At 41.2% G+C, this 25,302-nt stretch overlaps 1 protein-coding gene across 8 annotated transcripts in view; it reads left to right on the top strand.

Annotated features, from left to right (window-relative positions):
• LOC124530608 (afadin) overlaps window positions 1-24,958 on the top strand; it is a 65,730-nt gene extending 40,772 nt beyond the window's left edge. For 4 of the 8 annotated variants that reach the window (XM_047104840.1, XM_047104839.1, XM_047104845.1 and 1 more), the window contains 26 exons: window positions 4,508-4,689; window positions 6,918-7,085; window positions 8,844-8,968; window positions 9,315-9,737; window positions 10,087-10,251; window positions 11,963-12,071; window positions 12,590-12,735; window positions 12,867-13,080; window positions 13,497-13,635; window positions 13,727-13,914; window positions 13,990-14,286; window positions 14,376-14,516; window positions 15,406-15,523; window positions 18,125-18,296; window positions 18,810-18,956; window positions 19,360-19,468; window positions 19,864-20,513; window positions 20,606-20,681; window positions 20,842-20,932; window positions 21,297-21,471; window positions 21,609-21,726; window positions 21,822-21,986; window positions 22,085-22,344; window positions 22,516-22,657; window positions 22,727-22,978; window positions 23,129-24,958. In XM_047104840.1, coding sequence (XP_046960796.1) covers window positions 4,508-4,689; window positions 6,918-7,085; window positions 8,844-8,968; window positions 9,315-9,737; window positions 10,087-10,251; window positions 11,963-12,071; window positions 12,590-12,735; window positions 12,867-13,080; window positions 13,497-13,635; window positions 13,727-13,914; window positions 13,990-14,286; window positions 14,376-14,516; window positions 15,406-15,523; window positions 18,125-18,296; window positions 18,810-18,956; window positions 19,360-19,468; window positions 19,864-20,513; window positions 20,606-20,681; window positions 20,842-20,932; window positions 21,297-21,471; window positions 21,609-21,726; window positions 21,822-21,986; window positions 22,085-22,344; window positions 22,516-22,657; window positions 22,727-22,978; window positions 23,129-23,173 — 4,817 coding nt within the window. In that variant the 3' untranslated portion in view covers window positions 23,174-24,958. Of the gene's footprint in view, window positions 1-1,597; window positions 1,759-4,507; window positions 4,690-6,917; window positions 7,086-8,843; window positions 8,969-9,314; window positions 9,738-10,086; window positions 10,252-11,962; window positions 12,072-12,589; window positions 12,736-12,866; window positions 13,081-13,496; window positions 13,636-13,726; window positions 13,915-13,989; window positions 14,287-14,375; window positions 14,517-15,405; window positions 15,524-18,124; window positions 18,297-18,809; window positions 18,957-19,359; window positions 19,469-19,863; window positions 20,514-20,605; window positions 20,682-20,841; window positions 20,933-21,296; window positions 21,472-21,608; window positions 21,727-21,821; window positions 21,987-22,084; window positions 22,345-22,515; window positions 22,658-22,726; window positions 22,979-23,128 lie in introns of those variants that run through there. The other 4 variants (XM_047104843.1, XM_047104842.1, XM_047104841.1 and 1 more) reach the window with 4 other exon arrangements.
• The last annotated feature ends 344 nt before the right edge of the window (window positions 24,959-25,302 follow it).

Genomic DNA, 25,302 nt, shown 5'->3' with positions numbered 1-25,302 from the left:
GGGAAATTTACAATTTATTTACAAGCTGTTACTTTAATGATTAAGATTTGTTTTAATTTCATCTCGTTTGATGTTGTAGGAGGAGCCTTCCTATACAAAGTAAATGGGTGTGTGATAAGTCTTAGTATTGATATATGTATATTACGAAATGCAAATGAACTAAGCGTCCCGATAACTTTGATAAGCTTAACTTGAATTTCATGACTAATATTTTGTATGAACTTTCTCCGCCATCTTTGAAATCTGGAATTAATTTTGTATAATAATAACTCTACTATACGAAAATATCGTTATATTTTAGTTTTACTCTATTTAATTTCTATATCGTATGACTTTTTAAACTTCTGTTCTTCTGGTATTGTTGAGATATGGAATGAAAAAAAAAAAAACTCTAAAATATGTATAATTTAAAGTAAAGGTCTGATGCTCTCTCTTAAAAGATAAGGAAGACTGAATGAGTGAAATATTTACGATTTTTTTTTAATCTTGACTTTAAAAAAATACATCACTTATATTTTTGTAGCGATTATTGTAGTCTTAAAAGATTTCTTTAAAAATAGTTCAAACAGAATAGCGCGTGTCACCAGTATGTAGTCTACTCAATGTGGTGACTGATGAGTGTTGATAACATCAGAATACGTTGCCTTTATATGAATAAAAAATACATCAATCACTTAACTTTTATGAAATTTACATATTTTTTTTAGCCTCATATAATGCTACCGAGCCCGATGGGTGTACTGTCTGTACAATTTATCCAAATTAATCTACGTTTATATTGTAAATGTAAAGTAACTTTCTGTATGTCGCTCTTTCACGACCAAACCGCTGAACCGAATTTGATGTAATTCGTTTATGAAGCAAACTTGAACTCCAAGAGACAGTCTACTTTTTTGCCTAACACATGTTGATGAAGCCGCGGGCGACAACTAATTTTTAATATATCAGTTAATAATGTTTTATTAACCTTTGAGTTTTTAAGATGAAGACTTTATTAAAGATATTTTATTATTGGTATAACCTAAGGAGGTGTCGTTCATGACGTATTCGCTGGACCGTTTGTTCAACTTACGTTGCGAAAGGGCTCTTCACGAAAAGCCCTTTTATTTTAACGGGATAATATATAACCCAAGTCCATTCTCATGTGTCATGCTAACTACTTGTGTAAGAATTTTTTTAAACGTTTGAATTCTTTCCGATTTATTTCGCTAATTGCAAACTTACAAACTTTACCCCTTTGCTATAATAGATAGCTTACATATAGTTTTCGGATTCTATGTTAGTTTTATTAATTTTGATAATATAAGTTGAAGTTAATTTCAGCTTACGACAGCGAAATGTTGAATAAAATATATCTTTAACAAAGGCACTTTAAAATTTGTACAACATCTAAATAGCTTATTATAACGGTTATTTATTATTATTATTATTTCGTAGTTATAAATAAAATGTGACAATAATTAAGTTTTAATTATATGCGACGGTGTAATTGCCTTCGAAAGTTGTTCAGTTATAATATGGCGCAGTAGTCTAGCTGTAGTCACAATTAGTCCGTCGTGTCGCGCGTCGCGTCGACGGCTCGAAGTAACGTACCAAACGCGCCCCCGTGGCGGGTCATGGCTCGGCACAATACTGCTCCTGTGATATTATGTTTTTCAACCGATCGTTTAGTTCGCAATTGCGATACGGCAAAAAAGAAATACTACTCGGTAATTGAACTACAGTCGTATAGCATTCGTTGCAGATATATAACAGTAGGTAAATGGACATAACGGAAGCTTAATCTGCATCACCTTGACATATAAATATGCTATAACTCTCACGAGGAATGTTAACTTCATTGTTAATTGTTATTGTACTATATTGTTAAACAAGTTTCGCTAACTAACGACTAATTTGATTAGTAAGGCGAATTATTCAAATATTACGACTGAAGGCGCATCAGTACCTACTTGTGTTACTACTCTATGAAACTACATAGTTCTTATTGATTTTAATATTTTTCTACTCCAATCAATCGCATTAGATACTTTATAGACGTCAAATGTTAGTTCAACGTATGAATAAACTCTATACAAAGATACCCTATTTACCTAAATATTAAATATACCAACAAAACTTCTATATGTAGGTCACGATCACAATTTGAGTAAATAACATTTTATTCGTCGAATACGTGGTTAAGTTTCTTTTCAGTTTGTTTTGCCCAAAAGTTGGGAGCCAAGTTAAAGTGACCTCCAAAGTCAACAATATACCATTATGTCGTCATATTTACTGTCGGTCGCCGATTAACGGAGCAGAACTTTAGATGGAAAATATAATACGTACGCTTCTAATATTACTTTTTATAAATAAAACTTTTGTTATTCGAGAATTTCCAGATATAACTAATGTTCCAAGTATATCCTATTCCAATCGAAGTAGGAATAAAAATTCAGTTTAATTAAGACCAACAATTAGATGTACCAATTTCAGACGATTGGCTATATTGTCCACTACTAAAAGTTTTTAATTATTATAACCATTTATAATACAATACTGTTACAGTTAACTTTAGTGCCAAAATTCCGATAGCAGTTTCGTCGTTCAAAACGCAATATTTTTTTTCAAATCCATATTGAATATGATGGATTAAGCTCTCGACCAATTATATCGCCTCAATTTGCTGTTAAAAGTTGTTTATTTGGCTTTTCTCCTGTTATGGTTGGAATAGAGTATACGTTAAATAATTACTTTGTTTTGTGAAAGAAAAATCATATTTAATATTTGAATAATTATCCTCATTGACCTGATTCAGTGTTGCGTTGTTTGAGGTAAAATGAAATCTAGTGGGCGGGGCTCGGGGAGAAGTTTGTAAGTGGTAATAAGCGATGTCTCAGTTCGGTAGAACGTTTCGAGTTTGGCGACAAGCGACATAGTCAACACTAATGATGTTGACACTAGACGTGAACAAGTTCACAGCACCATGTACTCTCGTCGGGCTTGGGAGCTGACTACGTTAGCGCACTATGCACTATAAGCTGCTATATTTGACGCGTTCAGGAATTGTATGCTCTTAGAAATACGTTTTATTTTCTTACATATCTTACATATTCATACTACTACCACACCGAACATAAACATTTTTCTTGTCAATTTTTGTCTGTTTTTTTCTCTGCTAAGCTGTGGAACGGCTGGACCATTTTGACGGGATTTTCACTGGCAGATAGCTAATGTAATAAGGAGTACTTGGATACAAACCTTTTGTTAAATTCAATTAAATTTTTTTTCATCGTAATTACATTACGTAAAATTAGATTTTTTATAATTTTCAGTTACTTATATTTTAATTAAAAAAAGTTAATTAGTATTAACATATGTCATACTCTACCATAGTTGAATCTCTAAAGCTCTTCGAGCGTCATTAAGTATCGAACATTAAAAATTTGTAAAAAGTGAAAATGTTTGCATTCAAAATATTATCAGTAAGATATTAATGATCTTCTCAGTATTTGAGTTTGTAAGCCTTTTCATTATAAATATAATTTTGCTTATAAAGAGATAAAATACCTTGATGATTATTTATGTATCTAGATTTGATAAAAATAGTGGCCAACTTTAGGCTTCTAAATACACATACAATATTAAAGTTGTATGACGTTTGGCGAGAGTTAAGTATAGCTTTTACACCGTGTAAGTAGGAAGGTATCACCAATTTAGCAGATAGTCTAGTTATATACATCAATGCTTATTTTTTTATTTAGAATTTTTGTGTTTTGATTAGAATCAACGGACGTGACGTCTTAGTTTTAGGTAAGCGGTGAATTGGCGATGCAATGGCTAAACGTTTCGTATAGCGTATGTCTATTAGCAGTGGTGACCACAGTAAAGTGCACCAGAATCTTGACATATAAATAATCTAAAGAAAAATACTATGTAAAAGGAGCTTCATCCTTGGTCTGTCGCTAGTTTTTTTTTTTGTTTTTGTATCATAAGTAATTCTTTAGTTGAACTCGTCGTGAATGTGTAAAGCATATGACGTTACCTTACGGTACCTCTCTTGTACAGACAATGATTTTGACTGCAGCGAGTGAGTGATACTTTGTGTCGCAGTCTCCGTACAGACAATGTTTTATATGGAATACCTAAGTAATGTTATTCAGCAATAACTTATGCAATCGCTCTTACATCTTCTTAGTATTAATAAAGGAATACAGTTGTTATCTTATACATTACAGAAAATTCTCTCAAATAAAATTTATAATACTAAGTATGTAGTTAGTTTTTAGTACACACATTATACGTTATGTTTGATTGAGTGATTTGAGTGGATTTGTATTGGTACAGACTGATATCAGCTACTAGCTGAGTTTTTAAATTTGAACATTAAATATACCATATATATGAGTATACGACTTATCACCAGCGATTTTTAAATTTCAACATTAAATATACTATATATAAGTATATGTATTAACAGCATTAAAATAAACGTATATCTAAATGAAGTGTTAATTGTTTCGTCAAGGTTCCATCATGTTCCACGTCCGACGGCGGCCGTCGGACGCGCAGCCCCGCCGGCGGAAGAAGAAGCCGGGCGTGGGCACGGGCAGCGCGCGGCCGGGCAACGAGCCCATGCTGCTGGAGGTGGCGCCCGACGGCTCCGCGCTCGAGAACGGCCGCCGCGTGCGCGTCACAGACGTCGTCGAGGTAGCGTGGACCGAATGTACAATCACCACATCCTTATACACTAGGGAGCGCGATTTCTAAGACATCTAAAACACTTAATATAAATGTTTCAAAGATCTCCCTATATAAATGTGTGTTACTCGTAGACGATTATATGAAATTATTAATAGTTGCAGGACGATAAGTTAAAGATCTTCATTTATAAGGTTCTTCAATCTTTTGATTTTTTTTGAAGGACTTTGTAATATCAAATCACTTAAAATTGACTTACAATACACATTTTGGTATTTATACGCTTAACAGTACAATATCTTCCTATACCTAATGTACGAAAACAAAATTTTAAGCTAACATCGACATTCATGTAAGCGATACCGCAGTATTTTTAGAAATCACTTTAGATTCGAAACTTTAATAGAATTGTCACCTATCGTCTCTGACAGTAATAATATGCTTCCGCTCAGCAACAAAACGCGGTTAGAAAATTTAGATAAGGAACCGATATTGCTTGTCGATATTTCATGGTACATACATATTTATTTTCATAGTATTACTGCATTTGTAGTCCGCGTTATATTGAAATTGTTTTCAGTCTCAAAAAGTAACTGTCCAGGCTATTAATAATCTCTGAGCTCGGCATTCCCTTCGGGATGCGTTTGACTTACAGTTGCAGCGAAATATATTTGTAATATGTCGCTTACTATTATGTCCATTATTTGATAAAACATATTGATTTTCATTAAGGAGAAATAAATCTTTTTTTTTTCGTTTTTTTCTGGAATAACTATGAAGGAGCTAGGTTATGAAAAAAATATTATAAATGTTTTAAATATATTATTAAGATACATCGTTAAATCTCAGCAAAATTAATAAGTAATCAATAACAGCCTGTAAATTATCTACTGCTAGGCTAGGCCTCCTCTCCATTTGAGAAGAATATTTTCTACCAAGCTGTTCCAATGCGGATTTGTTGAATACACATAGACAGAATTTCGATGAAATTAGACACATGCAGGTTTCCTCACGATGTTTTCCTTCACCGCCGAGCACGAGATGAATTATAAACACAAATTAAGCACATGTATATAGTGGTGCTTGCCTGGGTTTGCACCCGCAATCATCGGTTAAGATGCACGCGTTCTAACCACTGGACCATCTCGGCTTGAAAAATAATCATTCATCTGGAAATGATTAGCATATTAACGCCGTTTCGTGATTCACGCGGCGAATGCAAAGCAGCGCCTACAGCTCTCGCTCGGTGAATGCGAAGTATCTCACAACGACTCGTATAAAACCATTAATCACTTATTTATGCTGAGAGACGTCTCACCTAAACTTCGTGCTAAAATATTACTAAGATTGCAGATAAATAGATAGATAAACCAATAGCCAAAGTTCTATTAACATTTGATATTAAACTCAGAAAACGTACTGATGTAAATGAAGAAAATTTGATTTCAGCTACAATGTAGTAGAGTTAAACAACATTAGATATTTATTAATGTGACAATACGGTTGCTATTCGCCCAACTTTGTATTGCCATCTCTTACAGTTACAGTAATGTATAAATGTGTTGCCATGATAATATAATTTTATAACTTTTGTAAATTCAATTATTTTTTTAAAAGATAAACACCGTACTACTTTAGAGTCTTATTTATATACATATAGGGATTTATTTGGTACACCAATATATCTAAACTCCTGTTTTAAATCGGAGAAAATGGGTATCAAGTTTGTACAAACAAATAATTATTTTTTTAAGACGTTCATTTTTTTTCCATGTTATTATCGAATACAGAAGAGTACCCATTAAATCATTTTCGTTAAGTTATCTGAGACGTGTCTGGCGAGCGTAAGCTGGGATTTATTGCAGTGTATCTGTTTTTCATAACAGCTTAACTTAACGAATATTATTTTTGACATAAATTAGTTATATAATGAATTTACCAGTTACAAAATGTAAGAAGATTATCAAGACTAAATTAATAAAAATCTTATTATTCATTAAAAGAGTACTGTTTAGAAACAAGCGCCTGGAGTAAAGCTCGTGTTCCATTATATGACCCTAATTACTATAAAGGACAGCATTGAAAATCTGTTTATTTGAAAAGAGTAATAATGCGAGTTTCATGCCGTTTCTTGCTAGAAGCTTTATTTCGAAACGGTCACTATCGACGATTCGAAAACGCTTCATTGTGAAGTCTATTGAATAAAATTGATTTGATTTATCTCACACCATGTCCAGGTCGGTTCAGGCAATGGTACAGCCCTACAGCTGTACGGTCCCTCGATTCAGCCTCGGCACTGCGTGGTGGCCACGGCGGAGGGGGGCGGCTACACCGTCACGCCGTTGCATACGGACGCGCATGTTTACGTTAATGGACGCCGTACGATGCACTCGCAGCGGCTACAGGTAACGAGCACTGAGTTATGACATGTAATTTGTTTGTCAAACGAACATTTAAATACTCGTAATATTTACGGCTTCAATGTTTTTTATAGCATCGCATACACAGAGCATCAATCACATCGATGAATGCGATAAAGTTTTCGTCAGGATTCGAGTATAGCTTATTTATTAGCTTCCAATGACAAATAAACATCAATGCGACGGGTCCCAAGAACAAAATCTTATGGAAAAATAAGACAAAATCGACTTTATTGTTAATTATTAACCTGTATAACATTAACTACACGGTAGTGTGTTTGATTTGATTGAATGACCTTTGATCACAAAACCTTTGAAATTTATTCATCAAACGAAATTATTCATAAACATAGTTTTACAAAACTTTAAGCCATCACACTGTAAAGTAGGAATTTCGCAAATACGATTTGGTTCTTGGGACCCGTCGAATGACGCATCGAATGAGATTGATTAAAATCAATACCAAATATATAAAATATTTGGCTACCCCCGTGGTTAAGTAGTGTGTACACCGGTTTTCATGGGTACGACGCTCCGAGTTCCCGGGTTCGATTCCCGGCCGGGTTACTATGCTGTCATGGGTCTGGGTGTTTGTGGTACCGTCATTACTTCTGATTTTCCATAACCCAAGTGCTTTAACGTCAGTCTAAAGCCCAGCCGACATTGGGATCGGAGTAATGTATGTGATGTTGTCCAATATTTATTTATTTATATTTAATATATTGTAACTATGTCTCCTAACAGATAACAGTATAATAATTTTATAAACGGTCAATGTGTGAGGTAATGTAACATGTATAACGCAGCATACACATAATACCTAAACTTTAAAAGAGCATTTGGTAAATAGTTTATACACCGGTCGCCTTTGCCTAGAACACGAACCGTCACAGTTGCTGTCAGTTCGACGTATCGCACGTGCTGCTTCTGCCAACTGCAGACTTACTAATAGTATCTGGAAATCCAAATCGTCCTATTCGTGATACAAAAATAAAATATATTTTCAATTTATTTTTGTGATATGGATCTTATCGTTTATAAATAAAACGTAGATACTGGCTACTGAGATCTTTTGTCATTACGGTATATATAAATGTTAGTTGTCGACCGTCGTTATGTTCAAACTTGTTTCATACCAAATCTCATTCCATTCGGTTCAAAGGTGGTCTTGATAAAGCAATAGCCAGACAGACTTTTATAATATTATAGTACATATAAACATTTCTTATAGTAACGAGTGTCGGTGATATTAACTTGCCCATATTTTTTGTATTCTCTCCATATTTTTTGTTCTATAATCCATGTTCGATATGTTTTACTATATTTAATAAAAACATTATAATAAAGAAAATGAACTCGAGAGTTCAATGAACTCTCATATTTGACTTCAAATATATATTTTTAGAATATTTGGAAGTAGGTAATGTTAGAATTGAGTATATGTCTAGAGACCGAAATATTATCTTAGATATCAATTACCCGGCTAACAGTACACTCGTAGCTGTCTAATAAAATATTAACATGACATGCGCGGTGCGCGATGCACGGCACTCGCAGCCCGCGGCGGTTGCTATACCTACGTTTTGTAAACATTTACACACACCGTACATTCCTTTCTAAAGTTTTAATCAAAGGCTACCGGTATCCTTTAGTTTTGAACATCTCGCAACTCTCGACGACCTTTATAATAAATGTACTTGTATGAAACTACAATATGTTACTCTTATGTTTGTTTTGCAAAAGCACGGCTGCTTGCTCAAGTTCGGCCGGGTGTCGACCTTCCGCTTCGTGGACCCGGCTCAAGAAAATATCATGAACAGAAACCTGTCGCAGTCGCAGCACTTCGGCTCCGGCTCCATATACGACAGGTGAACCTCCATACAGCGTACCCTTGACCCGATTAATGTTGTGGATAGACAATTATATTAGTGCACTGGAATTGTATTGCTATTTTTACTATGTAGCTTTGTACGTATACGTTCTGAGCATAGAATAGCCTAAAATCTCACACAGTACACTTCTAGTATTATAATTTTAATTTGATTTCTTAATGACTGTACTCGTTTTGGTTCGCCACCGTATCGTCGCTTTCCTAATCACCCCTAACGGTTGTGTTTTATTATGTTCGTCATCTATCATCGTTGTTTTCTTTCGTTGCATGTTTCTGTCACTGGCTCACCGACATGCGCTTGTGTATTACCATTGTCGCGTTAGATCGCCGTCGGGCGAGAACAGCGGAGCGATGTCTCCGACGTCGCTGGCCTCCCACCAGCCGGACGGGTTAGACTCCAACGCGAACGTGAACGACGCGGACTACCCGCGGACCATTAGCCCCGTCTCGCACGACACGTACGGCTACAACGCCAACGACACCATCCCGCCCTATAACAACAACACGCTCAAGTTGGACAACGAGTCGCTCATGATGTCGCAGCATCTGAGCGACTCGAAGGACGACTACGTCCGCGACGAGCACTCGGGCTCGCTGTACAACGAGCAGGACCCGAGCGCGCCCGCCAGCCGCGCCCCCAACGCGCACTACAAGGACAACTACGAGACCACGTTCGATCTCGAGGGCAACGTCGAGACCAAGAGCATCTGTAGTGCTAAGAGTGGGGGCTCGGGACACGACAACAGGTAACCTCCCTTATATTTGTCCTCGTGCGTAAATGTCCCCTTCTTTCACCGTCTAGTGTTTCATGTTTGCGTTTGCTAGTCATAAAAAATTTATCACCTTATCATTTTATATAAGCACTCATCTTCAATTAGAGTTTAGTCGTAGGAGATTACGAATAAAATGATTATTCTTGTACTTACTAGTTTAAATCTTGCTCAATTTATACATTATGTGTAACAGTTTCCTTGGAGTATTTCATAAATTCCATTGACATTAGAAGTCCTCGCATAAGACTAGCCACGTAGAGAATGTGTGTCGATTGAGTGCGCCCGAGGGTCGCGCCCGTGACTAACGCTCCCGGCGGCGCAGGAGCGCGGTGCTGAGCGCGCGCGGGCAGGAGGCCATCCTGCCGGCGGTGCTGGAGTTCCCGGAGGCGGGGCAGGCGCAGTTCCTGGCCGCCGTCATCTCGCGCCTCGACCCGCACGCGCCCGCCTTCAAGCTGGCGCCCGTCTACACGCTATACCTGTGCGCCAGGTACTCCTCGCAGATATTTTTATTTTATTTTATAAGGATCTCCAACGTTAGTACACAAAAAACTTACACTAATACATTCACAAAACTTAACCTATACCTATGCACTCACAATTATAGGAGAACACAACATGCTTCGTATTTTATAAAAATATCTTAAGACTAGACACTAGACAGACATTATATACAGATATAACCATTACTGTCGAGTTGGTCCGATAGCTAGAACACGTAAATCTTAAAAGAACAATTTGGTTTGTATTCGAGGCAAGGGCTGAGTTCCATAGGCTTAGATTGTAGTACAATTTATCTCGATATCGACCGTGAAAGGCAAGATCGTGAAAAAATCTACATCTACTAACTAGCTTTAATATTGTGTGGTAGAACTACTGTTAAGAAAGAATTTAACATTACCCTACGGACTTGAAACATATATCTTTGTGAATGCCGTTGTTAGCTGGTTGTACCCAACGAACGAATAATTAATACATTTACGTGCTCGACTGATGGATGCTCTTAACGGAATTTACCGTAATGGGCTCTTACGACACTCACGGCTTCAATTTGAAGACTATATCTACCTATATGCTTACATTGTCAGACCTCATGAGATTTTGTTACCTGTAGTGATTTGTTTTACATTACATACTTGTGTGAATTTTAATAGTAAATTAATGAAAAAAAAAAAATAACTTTTACGTATTTAAATAACATGGAGTGCGTAGTTATTTTTTAAATCGATTTTTTGGTCATACTGTCTTGGTGAATGTTTGATCCGATACATATTGTAAAAAGGTCTCACGTAAAAGAACGCGGCTTGGTTTTCTCGGTAATATTTACTTGTGACATTGTAAGATTGCGGATCTTGTCGATATGTTTGAATAAGTTTTATACGCAAAAGTATTGTTATGAAACTTATTTAGATTTTTTGTATTTTTTAAAAAATGAAGTATGATAATGTACCTTTGGTACTTTTTAATATGTTAATATTTAAAAAGTAATAACCTTTAAAAATGTATCCTACAAAAAAGATACTAAATAGATACGAAAAGATAAATAAAGAAATCTCTTCATTTTATGATAAGGAAACATTTTCGCCTGAAAATAGAGATAATATGTGACACAAATCTATGATGACTCCAAATATTGTTCATCCCCTAATATCTAATCTCCATCTTAATATCCGCAAAAGGAAATGAGATTTCAATCTCGATTTTGAATTCGACTAGAAAATTTTATTTGTTCGCTTTAAGCTAATACGAGTTACTATAGCTCATTCCAAGAACGGGAATAAAGTCAAATAAAATAACTTTGATATCGAACTGACGCGAAAGCACAAGTCAAGCTCTTGAATTATAAAAGCCTGTAATATTTCTTAAGGTTTCGTAAAAAATAGCTTTTGAATGTCAGCGAAGTTGTTATCGGAACTTTGAAATTTAAATTGTAGTTGGATTTTACTGATATAGTGTATTATAAATAAACGTTTCTTATCAAGAACTATTTGTAGTATATAACAGCTATCAAATCTAAAGTTTGATTTTGTACTACTTCGATTAGAGAAAGGTAGGAGAATTTTTTTCATTTTATTTGAACTCAACACTTAAAAATATAATATATTTTTGCAGTATACGTAACATTGTTTACTTACTTATTATTTTGTGTTATCTTATTGGGAAAAATAATCATATATAATGTTTTATGTTATAAATTTCAGGTATCGGGCCTCAACGCACTACCGGCCGGAATTGACGCCGACCGAGCGCGCCCACAAGCTCACCGCGTTCTTACACCACGTCGCTACCCTCATCCACGCCACCGTACAGGTAATTATTAATTTTATCGTAACTCAATTATGTCGAGTTAATTTGTCGAATCTTTTCTTTCTATTACCTCTATTACCTTACCTGAACTAAGCTATGTTAATTAATTGATTCGAGATGGCCCGAGATGAGAATCCAAGGTTAGGATATCTCAGTCGAAAATTGTAGATTGAACCTTAATTTAATCTAGATAAGGTTAAACTGTCATGACTCCAATGAAATTATGATATTAGCGTATAGTACAAGCTCTTAACTTTTTAAGATTAGCTTTATCCCCATGGACGACCTCAATATTGTAAAATTATAAAGCCCCGTGCTTGGGAAAGTCGCAAGATTTATAGTAATGATCTAGACTATAGCCGCAAAATCACAAATAAGTACGTGAATTTAAATTTTAGTTGAATGTTAAAATGGATTAACACTAAAATGTAATACTAGAAATTCGCCTAGAAACAATCATGTTAAGAAAAGCATTTATAGGAATATATATAATAATATTATTAATTCATGTGTTTTTTTAGGAACGGTGTACGGATTCGGCTGCTCAGGCGTTTTGGATGGCGAATGCTAGCGAGCTCTTACATTTCCTTAAATGCGATCGACACATTTCATCATTTTCCACGCAGGCGCAGGATCTGCTGCCGACGACCGTCCAGAACGCTTTTAGGTAAGAATATATTTACTCTTGTAATAAAACACTGATTTAGTTTCTTCATAAACATATTAGCTACATTTGCGTCGGTCAACTGTACTATATATACATTATACATCATAAACAAAACGTGGTTTCAATTCCAGCAACCTAGTATCGTGCTTCCAAGAGGAGCTGTCGCGCGCGCTGGCCGAGCTGACGGAGGCGGGCGCGGCCGACGCCACCGAGGCCACGGCGCCCACGCTGCAGGCGCTGGCCGCCGCCATGGTGCTGCTGCGCCGCTGCCGCGTCAACGCCGCGCTCACCATACAGCTCTTCTCGCACCTCTTCCACTACATCAACGCCGTCTGCTTCAACAAGGTCAAGACTCCTTCGCTCTCTCACCGGCTATTGTTTCGCCTTCGCTGAGAACAATCGATAATCGGAACTATTGAATTCGTAATTATCTTCTAGTGTCATTCAGACACTATGAGTCGAGATGGCCCAGTGGTTAGAACGCGTGCATCTTAACCGATGATTGCGGGTTCAAACCCAGGCAAGCACCGCTGATTCATGTGCTTAATTTGTCTTTGTAATTCATCTCGTACTCAGCGGTGAAGGAAAACATCGTGAACCAACCCGCATTGGAACAGCGTGGTGGAATATGTTCCAAACTTTCTCCTCAAGGAGAGGAGGCCCTTAGCCCAGCAGTGGGAATTTACAGGCTGTTGTTGTTTGTTGTTGTTGTCATTCAGACAAGTAGTGTTACTTATTGACAATTTAACTCCTCGTCTCAGCTGGTGACGGAGGCGGGCTCGGTGAGCGCCCGCTGGGGGGGCGCCCTGTCGGCGCGCCTCGCACTGGTGGCCGCCTGGGCCGAGAGACAGGGCCTCGAGCTCGCCGCCGACTGCCACCTGGCACGGACGCACCAGGCCGGTATGTATACGCGTCTCCTCTCTGTCCAATTGATATGAAACTCGTTGGCACTCGCACTAGTTCTAACGCACGACCCGTGCCCCGGCCGCAGCTCGGCTGATCGCGGGCACGTACCGCAGCGCGGAGGAGGTGTGCGGCGCGCTGGGCGCGTGCTTCAAGCTGAACTCGGTGCAGGTGCGCGCGCTGCTGGCGCCGCTGCTGCCGCCCGAGCTGGTGGACGCCGCCGCCGCGCACGCGCGCGCGCGCGCCGACGAGCTGTACCGCGCCGACGGACGAGAGGTGAGCCCCGCAGCGCCGCCGAGCGCCGCCGAGCACCGCCGGCGTGCCCCGCCCGCTGACGCCGCGTGTCCGCAGATCACGCTGGAGGAGAGCGTGTGGCTGGGCGCGGCGCTGCTCATCCCGGGCGACGGCTTCAGCGCCGAGGTGGTGCGCGGCGTGCCGCCCGGCCTGGCCGAGTTCGTGGCGCCGCTGCAGCGCGGCGGGCTGTGCCGCCTGGCGCACCAGCCGCACGCGCTGGGCCTGTGGACCGTGTACATGCACGGCTACGGCGCGCCGCCCGCGCACCCGCCGCCCGACGGACACCCGCGCGTGCACATCGTGCAGCTGCACAAGAACACCAACGGCATGGGGCTCAGCATCGTCGCCGCTAAGGTACGTCGCCGGACGAAGCTTCGTATGAATCGACTGCTTAACGTAACATTGGAACAGATAAGAATTAATGTACTAATACCCGCTGGCAGGGCGCAGGTCAGAGCAAGCTCGGCATCTACATAAAGTCGGTGGTGCCGGGCGGCGCGGCGGCGGCGGACGGGCGGCTGGCGGCCGGCGACCAGCTGCTGTCCGTGGACGGACACTCGCTCGTCGGCATCACGCAGGAAAAGGTACGGCCAAGCGTAGCGTAGCTGGCAATCATTGACTACCTCACCTTTTACCTACCTAGCTACCTAGTTACCTCACTCGTTATGTCAATGTAGCTTTATAAATTATGCTTATTTACTATAAAAGAGTCGAGATGGCCCAGTGGTTAGAACGCGTGTATCTTAATCGATGATTGCGGGTTCAAACCCAGGCAAGCACCGCTGATTCATGTGCTTAATTTGTCTTTATAATTCATCTCGTGCTCGGCGGTGAAGGAAAACATCGTGAGGAAACCTGCATGTGACAAATGTCATAGAAGTTCTGCCACATGTGTATTCCACCAACCCGCATTGGAACAGCGTGGTGGAATATGTTCCAAACATTCTCCTCAAAAGGAGAGGAGGCCTTTAGCCCAGCAGTGGGAATTTACAGGCTGTTACTGACTATAAATAAATTAGAAATAATTTATTACATCAGAAACTGTTTCACTTGGCATTAAGATAGATAATCTTTCACATATTAAATTAATCACTGCTAAAAACTTGCTGATTCTTGTGATATATGTGTTTTGTTTATCTACATAAATTAATATTAATCGAAAAACTTACATTTTTATCAAATCAAAAGTCAACAACAGTAGAGAGATACAGTATGAGAATTGCAAAAATAATTAATTTGTTTGCAATATTATTCAGCTTGATCTGGTTACAATGTCCTAACACTACAATAATGTTCGAAACATTAATTGACGGGCGCTCTTATTTAAGTTGCCAAGCTCAAATAACAATAATATTTATTTATTTATAATGCAAAACTGTATACACACAAAACACAATAATTTAAGTTTGTAATTGAGATTTTCTGTAAATTATACCTGACTTAATATTTCGACTGGTCAATATTTTCTTACAGGCCGCAGAGTATTTAATGCGAACGGGTCCGACTGTAACACTAGAAGTAGCGAAGCAAGGCGCCGTGCTCCACGGACTGGCGACGCTGTTACACCAGCCGACCTATAATCAGCGACAAGGTAAATTGCTCAGTCAAATACAATCTCGTTTAAAAGTGTTGGAATTTCTCTTAAAATACTCTAACAATAGCCGTTTGATTTAGTAGACGAGGAAGTTCAGTACGAAGATCGAGCTCGTCACAATTTCGGAAAGTTTACAAATCCCCACCCGGCGTTGTTGAAACCCGCCTCGCCTCTCACCGAACTCGTCACTGCAGGCAAACGAATTATCATGTTTTGAAAATTTTATTTGCAGTTTTTTTTTGTTTTTTGGCGTCGATGGTCTTCCATGGTTATTTTCTTTATATTTTGTTTCGTAAGGTCTTAGTTCTTCGGTTCATTGTTATTTTCTGCTTTTTCAATGATCAACTTAAGTTACTCGAGATGTGGTCTAAAAGTGTCTCTAATTACAGGATGTGGTCGCCATAGCTATCGCAATCGATACAATGTCTCCCAAGACGAATCTTCCGAATCTAGCACGGACGAGACGCCAGAGTGCCAGCCGCACTATCACGGCTCCATTCCCAGGCTCATCATAACTTTAGATCGCGAAAACAATCAACTACGAGAGGACTTGTCTCCAGAGACGCCGGGGTGCCCGCAGGAACTCGGGGGTCGACAGGGGCCACCACATCCGATTCCGATCTTTACTTTCACATGCGAGGACATGGACGAACAACACACTAGCGATGATGTGTCGCAAGATACATACGTCCCGCAGCTCCCGCCGCCCCCGCCGCCCGTCCCCGAGCCGCCCGCCAACTACGACGTGTCCAGCGAAAGCGGCGAGGCGATCTGCCTGCCGCCGGAAATGAAGCCCATAGACACCAAGCTCACGCTGGACTTGTTCAACTCGCGCGCCAAGGACGACGCCTACGGGCGGCGCTGCACCGGCGAGGCCGACTGCGTGAGCGCGTGCGAGTGCTGCCGCACGCCGCAGCCCGAGGCGCCGCGGATACCCTACATCGACGAGCCCAACTCGGAGCCGGTCATATTCGAAAACGACTGCGTTCACAGCAGAGTGGCGACCCCCAAAATACGTAGGATACTTCCGTCTCTGTCCCTAGACCTGGCCGACGATAGAAAATCTAGTACATCGGATGCTATTTGCCAGACGCAAAATTCTCCGATCGAGCCCGGAGAGAAAAGCTCTGAGCACGTCTTTAAAAATATAGAAATGCGTCATAGTTTTAATCTGGAAACAAAAAACATCCAGAACATCCATTGCCGATTAAGAAAAACATTGTTTTCGATGACAAAGTCGCTCTCGAGTAAATCCGACGATACTGACGTTCCGTCTTTATCGACATCGGAGTCCTTTGACGAGGAGTCAAAAGAATTGCCGTTATTCAAGAAATTTCCTCCTATCGAAACGGATGTTAAGCAGATGTTAGACACTTTTGACAAAAAATCTTGGAAATCACCGGACGAATACCGTCCCGCTTTCGGTAAAGTGAAAGCTTTAACCAAACATTTTAACCAAATTAATCTCAGGTATTGCGTAAAGAGTTATAAGCGGAACTGCCAATCGAGTCCCAATCTCAGCACAGGAGGACTACAAAAGAAATCGTTTAAACTGAAAGAGAACTTACCCGTGAGCACTAGTCTAGCAGATATTCAATACGAATGCGATAAAACCGATACGGACGAAGCTAAGACCGATAAGATGTCTGAAGACGAAGTAAAAAGCATTCTGATACAACTCGAGGATTGGTCCAAGTTCGGCTCGCGCGGGAGCGAGGACACGCTGGCCCAAGGAAACGAATTCGAACTGCCCAATCTGCCCTCCGAGGACCACACCGAAACGAACGCCTCTACCACCGGAAGTTTCGTATTCAATGAGATCGTTGATAAAAAGCCGAAAAGAATTACCTTGGATAATATAAAACTCAAATCAAACCTATCGGGCGTCAACCCCGAGATTCCTCAGCGAAGCAATTTTTTTAAAAGTGAAAGCTTGGATAAACTAGACGGGACACTCGCGCCTAAGCGCGCCAAAGCTCCGCGCCGGCCGGCGTCGGCGGCGCTCGCGGGGGGCGGCGCCCGGCCGTGGCTGGCCAGCGCGCAGAGCTGCCCCGACGTGGCCGGCGCCTGCGCCCCGCCGCCTCACCAGTCTCCCACGTGTAAGCCGACTCACACACCGAGCATGAAATAGGTGTGTTACACACGCACGGCTTCCTGTAATTATTTGGTTTCGTTTATGATTTCATGTAGGAGCATGGGTACTTTGTGCGGACGTTTATTTGTTTTATTTCATGCGGATCGTGAAGTCTGGTTATTTTTTTTATCGTTATTTTTTCTACTTTTTTGTTTCGTTACTAGCAGCACACAGTTTCTGTCGTTGTTGAAAATATTACTTTGATTTGGCGCACATCTCTTTAACACGAGCACATTGTTAAATATTAATGGGTTCGAATATTGACCCCTTCTCTTGTATTTTTTTAAATTAGATTTGTTTTTTTACCATTATGTGATTTTACCAGCTGGCATTTAAAACTCAGTACTACTCAGCGCTGCTCTTTCGTAACGAAAGACATCCCGGCGGAACTGAGGCCCGTGTAATGTAAGTGTTGAGTGACCGGTCTCCCCGTGTCCGCCGCTGATCGCGTTCCTCTGCCGCAGGCGCGGGCCCGGCGTCGGCGCGGCGCGCGTCGGAGCGCGACCTGCCGGCGCGGCTGGCGGCCGAGCCCGTGAAGCCCAGCAAGAGCACGCCGGCGCTGCACCACGCGCCGCCCTCGCCCGCCGCGCCCGCCACGCCCGCGCACGCGCCGCCGCTCGCCGCGCACCCGCCCGGGTCAGTTGCCATTGCATTTGCATTCTTACATTTTGATGATACTTCGCGGAGCAGAGTCGAGATGTCGAGTCGAGATGGCCCAGTGGTTAGAACGCGTGCATCTTGACCGATGATTGCGGGTTCAAACCCAGGCAAGCACCGCTGATTCACGTGCTTAATTTGTCTTTATAATTCATCTCGTACTCAGCGGTGAAGGAAAACATTGTGAGGAAACCTGCATGTGACAAATTTCATAGAAATTCTGCCACATGTGTATTCCACCAACCCGCATTGGAACAGCGTGGTGGAATATGTTCCAAACCCTCTCCTTAATGGAAGAGGAGGCCTTATCTCAGCAGTGGGAAATGTACAGGCTGTTACTTTACTTTACTTTTTCGCGGAGCAGTACGTCTCACGACCAACATTTCTACCACAATTTTATTTTAAAAAGAAAAAAATATTCCGTGCGATCGGTGACAAGTGTGTTTCTTGTTTTAATAATACAATATTAAAATAATCGCAATCCGCCTCCAGTAGCAACATATCGTCGCTGAGTGGCGGCGCGGGCGGTGCGTGGGCGCACAAGTCCCGCAGCAGCCACAACCTGTCCGCGCAGAGCGACTCCTTCTACCAGAACCTGTCGACCATGCACGCGCATCAGCACCATCCGCTTCAGGACAGGTCTGGCCCGACACTTTTAACCAGACGACCTCCATAGTCGAGTGGTATGTACACCGGTTTTCATGGGTACGCCACTCTGAGGTCCCGGGTTCGATTCCTGGCCGAGTCGATGTAGATTACCATTAGTTTTCTATGTTGTCTTGGGTGTTTGTGGTACCGTCGTTACTTCTGATTTCCATAACACAAGTGCTTCAGCTACTTACGTTGGGATCAGAGTAATGTATGTGATGTTGTCTCATATTTATTTATTTATATTTATTTACCTTGTTAACTATGTTGACTTGTACAGAGCATTTAATATCTTCATATTATAAAACTAATATAAACCTAGTCAAAAAGAACTCTTCATATTATGTTTAGATCTCATATAATATATTCTAATATCCACAATGTTTATTATCAGATGGTCGTCTCTTCGTAGTTCGACCGGCAGCGGGAGGCCACAGTCGGCCCATTTTTCTGCAAGTAGCGCTGACCAACCAAGTGAGGCTGGAAATACATTACAACATCAGGTACTTATACGAAAGTATTACCCGTATTCATATATATAATCAAACATTACTTAAGGCCAGTTTTTATGACCGTTACGAAAAACACATAAGTGATCATTTTAATACAATAAATTGGACAGCCACTTACTAAAAAGAAAAAAAAAACATTAGAACATTGTTTTAAAGAATAGCTTCTTTATGGTCGGTGGTTCTATTTTTTGTGTACGGTCTAATATTCCTTATTTAAGTTAATAATCTCCAATATTATTAATTGATATTTATGTTTGTTTCCAAATAATATTGTAGAGAATTTATATGAATGGATTAATTCTAATTCGGAATTAAAACTAATTCCGTCTTATATCTTAACTCTGTAAAGACTAAAATGATGCCAAAATTATATTATTCTTTTTTAGACCAACTCTGCGAATGCAGCGAACGCAAGAGCTGCTAAGCTAGCTGAAATGTCTGAGGAAGTGACAAGACGGCAACAGCATCAACAATTCCAACAACAGCAATATCAACAGCAACAACAATTGCAACATTTACATCAGCAGCAGCAGCAACAGATACAAGCCCAGAAGGCCAATGTTCCGCACCATCTTATGAACACGCAGCAGAACCAGTCGCAAATGCATTTACATGCAAGTTCGCAGTCGAACCTAGGACCGATGCACGTGCACGCAAGCCCGCTGCTGAATCAGAGCCCCATGCACGTGCACCCTAATCAGCAGTCGAACCAAGGTCCCATGCACGTGCATACAAACCAGCAGTCCAACCAAGGTCCTATGCACGTTCATACAAACCAACAGTCCAATCAAGGCCCCATGCACGTTCATACAAACCAGCAGTCCAACCAAGGTCCCATGCACGTTCATACAAACCAACAGTCCAATCAAGGTCCTATGCACGTGCATACGAACACGCATTACGGTCCGCAGCATAATTCGCCGCAGCTGCCGCAAGGGATGCATCTAAACATGCATACTCAGTACATGCACACGCAGACAGCAACACAGGCCAATAATCAATATCAGAATCAGAACCCGCAGTCACAACAGCAAAGGTTTGTTATATTAAAATGTAATTAATTTGTTTCTATGTTGATATCACTACAATACTGTAGCTGTTAAATATGAATGTTCTTCCGGTACTCAGGTATGAATGGTATCCGCCGGGCCCGCCGTCGCCGCAGCGGACCCAACCGCCCGTCGCCCCCAAACCCGTGTCGCAGGTACTCTCACTTAAATACTTAAAATTTGTTTTACCTCAATAATGCATATATTACTAACTTTTACTGTTTCACTTCACTTTTTTATTTCATTATTCTGGATTAGTTACTTAAGTTTTTTTTTTTATGTTTAAATATTTAGTAATAAACTTTAATCTCACAGACAACAAGAAGATCCGAAACAGACTTTGACGAGCAATACCATCAGCATACACATCAGATTCAACAGACTTCGACCGTCCAGCCCGATGATGGTACTCGTTTAATTATTATCTAGCCTTAGATTGGATTCAAACTTTACATAATACACAAGGTGCTAGACAAATTAATGCAAATAATAATAATAATAATAAAGATTTATTGGTCAAGTTGCACTACAACACAATAACAATCTTATTCGCATATAAAAACAGTATAAAAAAACACAATAAATTAAAATTACACAAAAAAAAATTAATATTATAATAGAAAAAGGGAAGAAAAAAAAATTGTGCTGCAGTACAACAATACCAAATGGAGATTCGCTCAGTAAAAGAAGAAGCATCAATGATGCTTCTAAACTGATTTTCAGCGGTCTCCAGGAGTTTTCTTCTTTCAACGAATGTTTTCAATCTCCAGAGCGGTACGTAGCGAGCGCGTCGGAGCCGCCGGCGGTGTCGGTGTACCCGCTGGGCGCGGGCGGCGCGGGCGGCGCGGCGGGCGCGGCGCGTGCGCAGGCGCCGCACAACCCCTGGCAGCGCGAGGAGCGCGAGCGCCAGGCCGAGGCGCGTCGCGCCGCCAACCGCGCGCGCAGGTAAGCCCCTACCACGGTAGCGAGGAAGCCGAAGGAGGACATATATATTCAACCTAACCTTCTTTATTTTATTTGAAATAATTAAATATATAAAAACTTAAATTTTTTTGTTATTAAATCTGTAATTCGTTTTGAAGAGACGCGACAATCGCGCAACTAGTGGCTCTGGGAGCGTCGCGTACGCCGGTCCAGAATCAGCAGCTGCGCGCCCTGCAGCTCGAGCGCGACTTTGAGCGTCGCGCGACGCAGCACCAGGTGAATGACTAATGTATTTTAGAAATGTGACGAAATGAAACGTTCAGTAGGCTGTTTTGGATATTTGTATTAATAATATATTAAATCATACGCAGGACGACTGTATAGGGGCAGATGGTGGCGCAGAGGAAGAAAGTCCTTCCTCCGAGACGGAGCAGGAGATGGAACCCGAGCCGGAAGTGCGTCAGCCCCCGCCGCCCAAGTCCATTCTCAAGACGAATACGCGGACGGACCTCACTAACGGATATACTATGCATACTGTACGTGAATGGTGTCCTCGATGATTTTGTATTTTGATATATTGAATATAAATTAATTATCTTTTTGTATTTTGTTAACTTTATTCTTTGAATAACAGAGCGTAAGCGAGGAGTCTCGCATATCGGAAGTGTGCAGCGGGGTGGCCAACGTGTCCGTGTCGAGCGCCAGCACCGGCACCGCCGGCTCCGTCGGGGGGGCCAACCCCCCGCCGCCCCCCGAGCGCGGCTCGTCGTTCGCGGTCATGGCGGGCCGCCGCCTCGAGCCCCCACACGCTCCTCTCCCCTCCAACGCACCGCACCCGGCGCAGCCCTCGCATCCGCCGCACCACCACGAACAGGCCGCCGCCCCACCGCCGCAGTAAGTGAAAAACGAGCACTGGTGATAACTTTGAATACGGGACGAACCGCCAACGTCCTAGCAACAATCGGTAGTCGCTGATCACTAGATAAACAGCTCCTGCTGGCGGAGAAACGTGACAATTAATCGTGAAATAAAATGAATGAGTCGATGCTGACACCCCTCCCGTAGGTCCCCAGTGAGCGGCGCGCGGGACAAGCGCGTGTCGTTCCACGAGCGCGCCGCGGCCGAGCCCGCGCCCGCCGCGCCGCCCGCGCCGCCCGCCTGCTCGCCGCCGCCGCTCGACCCGCCCGCCGCCCGGGAGGACCCCGACGTGAGTCCCGCCACGCACGGCCCGCACAGGTATCGCTCGGCTCCGTATAACGCCGTCGCTGGCCCGCAGCGCTTCATCGAGGAGGCGGAGAGCATACTGGCGGGCGGCGCGTCGCCGGGCAGCGCGGGCGCGCCGGCCTTCGCGGCGCACACGCCGGGCGTGATCGGCGCGCAGGAGGTGTACCGCGACCCGCGCGCGCGCCGCCTGGCCGAGGCGCAGGCGCGCGCGGCGCCGGCGCCCGTGCCCGAGCAGCTGTCCTTCAAGGAGAAGATGAAGATGTTCGCGCTGGAGTCCGGCGAGGCGTCCACGCCCAAGGATAAGGTGCGCATACCCTTTGCCCTCTAGTGGATGCGCGGAGAGTTCGTGGCGAACTTCGAGCGCCCTCTCGTGCGACGACAGAATGATATTAATGACATACGGAGCTGTCGGCCGTCAGGTCCCGCACTAATACTTTGGAATATTGTTCCGCAGGTGAAAATATCAAGGGCGCAACGAGACATTGATGCTGTTCATTAAATTAAATTGACATTAAAAATATTGCAGCCATTTTCTATTCCTCGATTTGTAAAGAGCCTCGAGGTATCCTTGATCGCGTCGTACCGGTCGGGTGATGAGTAGGCGAAAGATGCTCGAAATATTCAATAAACCTACTGACGATGAATCATGTCAATATATCGATTTATATAAATATTTAAAGAAGAAATATTAGACAGCGGCACTGAGCGTTGCATATGAAAATAATATTGGTAGTATTAAATGGTAAATCGATTATAAAATAATGTCAGTATTACTACAGCAGTTTAAAAAACGTAGTAATAGATATTTAGTCTTTGATTTCTGATATAAATGGCAATGATTACGGACCAGAGAGAGCTTTTATATTTTGGAAGTTATTCCGCGAGTACCACTTACGAATATCGGCACCAATTTATATGTCCAACATAGAGTTAAGTCAGGTTTCATAGAAATATATTTTATAACAGGGATTTTGATTGGTAATTCAATGTGTCGCCTTAGCAGCTAGTGCAATGTTTTACAGTGATTTTATAGCATCTACCATTTTATATAGAAATTATTTGATTATATTCGAAATTTAGAAAATTATATTTAATTCGATTTTTAAAAATATTGATGGCACATTAAACATATTATGCAGAAAAAAACGTAAAATTTTCCGTGTGCCATTATTAAGATATTTAATTATTATAAATATTTTATATGTATATGACACTTTCCTCAGAAAGGACCAATATTAATTAAACTAGAAATCGGTGGGTGCCTTTGTGTGTTTTAGTAAATAATCAAATATCTATGGCAAGCTTGTAATGAAGGTTCGGTAAGAGTTCGAAATGTTTTTAATATCTTTCAGAAATTATTTTAGTATTTATTGTTCGAGATTTCGTCACTATGAACTTAACTATGAATAATCGATATTTTGAATACAAGCGGAATAGTACCGAATATTTCATTGCAAGCTTCATTTTCTTAAATGAATCCTATATTCTTACATTTATCTTCGTTACATTCCAAAGAATGATTCTAATCTTTTCTTTATATGAAGCATTCCTTGACACATCCACATAGTACTCAGATGTGTACGTCAGTCTCACAAATGTCTGAAATTATTATATATGTGCTAATTGTTAATATTCAAATCGTAAGCAATAAATGAATGTGGGCCTTCTGTAAATACAAGTAATGTAACAATTAATATTTTAAGCACGTTTTGTGCCAAATTTTTTACACTGGCGGTAAATACATAATCGGCGTAACCGACCCACGGCAGCTTCACAAGATACACAGGTCACAACTCTGCGGTTGCTCTTCATGTAGCTAAATAGATGTCGGTTTTATCTCATCGTGGCACCTATTTATTGTATATAATGTAGTTAGTAAGATACTATCATTGTTTTGAGGTTTTTGTACACCCGTTGTATATGTAAAAGTTTATTTAAAAATACAATTATATCGAAACGTTAACGTATAAATTGTAGAAAGTACGAGGCCTCTATGAAAGTAGTGTTTAGCTTAGTGACTGGGAAACGTTGCGTTCTCAGTATTTCACCCAACGATAGTCAATTAGCGAGAGTAAATATTTTATAGAATTGTTTCGGCTAGCATGTATATATACCCGAGAAGACGGAGTCGTCGCTCTGTATGTTTAACGTGGCCTATGAAATATGTCAAAATATTGTAACTGAAATACTTCTTACAGAAATTGATTGTATTGCTGCTGATAGCAATTATTATACCTACATTATTAATAGAAACTTTAAAATAAATAAATTAATTAACAATCTATGGAATCTTTCATTTGTATACCTTACCATTTTGATTTCTAGTGTGAAATTGTGTCATTTAGATTGAACTACTATTTTGATTCCTTTGGTTCTAGTCACCCACACAAGGAGTAAAGTGAAATAAAAAGCAATAACGACCTGTATGTTATATATATTTTTTTATTAACCATTTACATGTTTTCACACTTTGTGTGCCTTACCTTCCTGCCCTGTTGCTGTCACGGCGCTCCTGTTTTTTTCCAGTTATTTAATTTGCCATGGGCAGCAGTCTCTCTCTCTCTCTCTCTGTCTCTCTCTGGGCAAACTTGCTTATGACTTTTCGAAAATAATGTTTCGGGTATTAGA

This window comes from Vanessa cardui, chromosome 6 (assembly GCF_905220365.1).
Source record: "Vanessa cardui chromosome 6, ilVanCard2.1, whole genome shotgun sequence".
NCBI classification, from domain to species: domain Eukaryota; kingdom Metazoa; phylum Arthropoda; class Insecta; order Lepidoptera; family Nymphalidae; genus Vanessa; species Vanessa cardui.
Note: the sequence above shows the minus strand (reverse complement) of the source record. Positions and strands in the feature narration are given on the sequence as shown.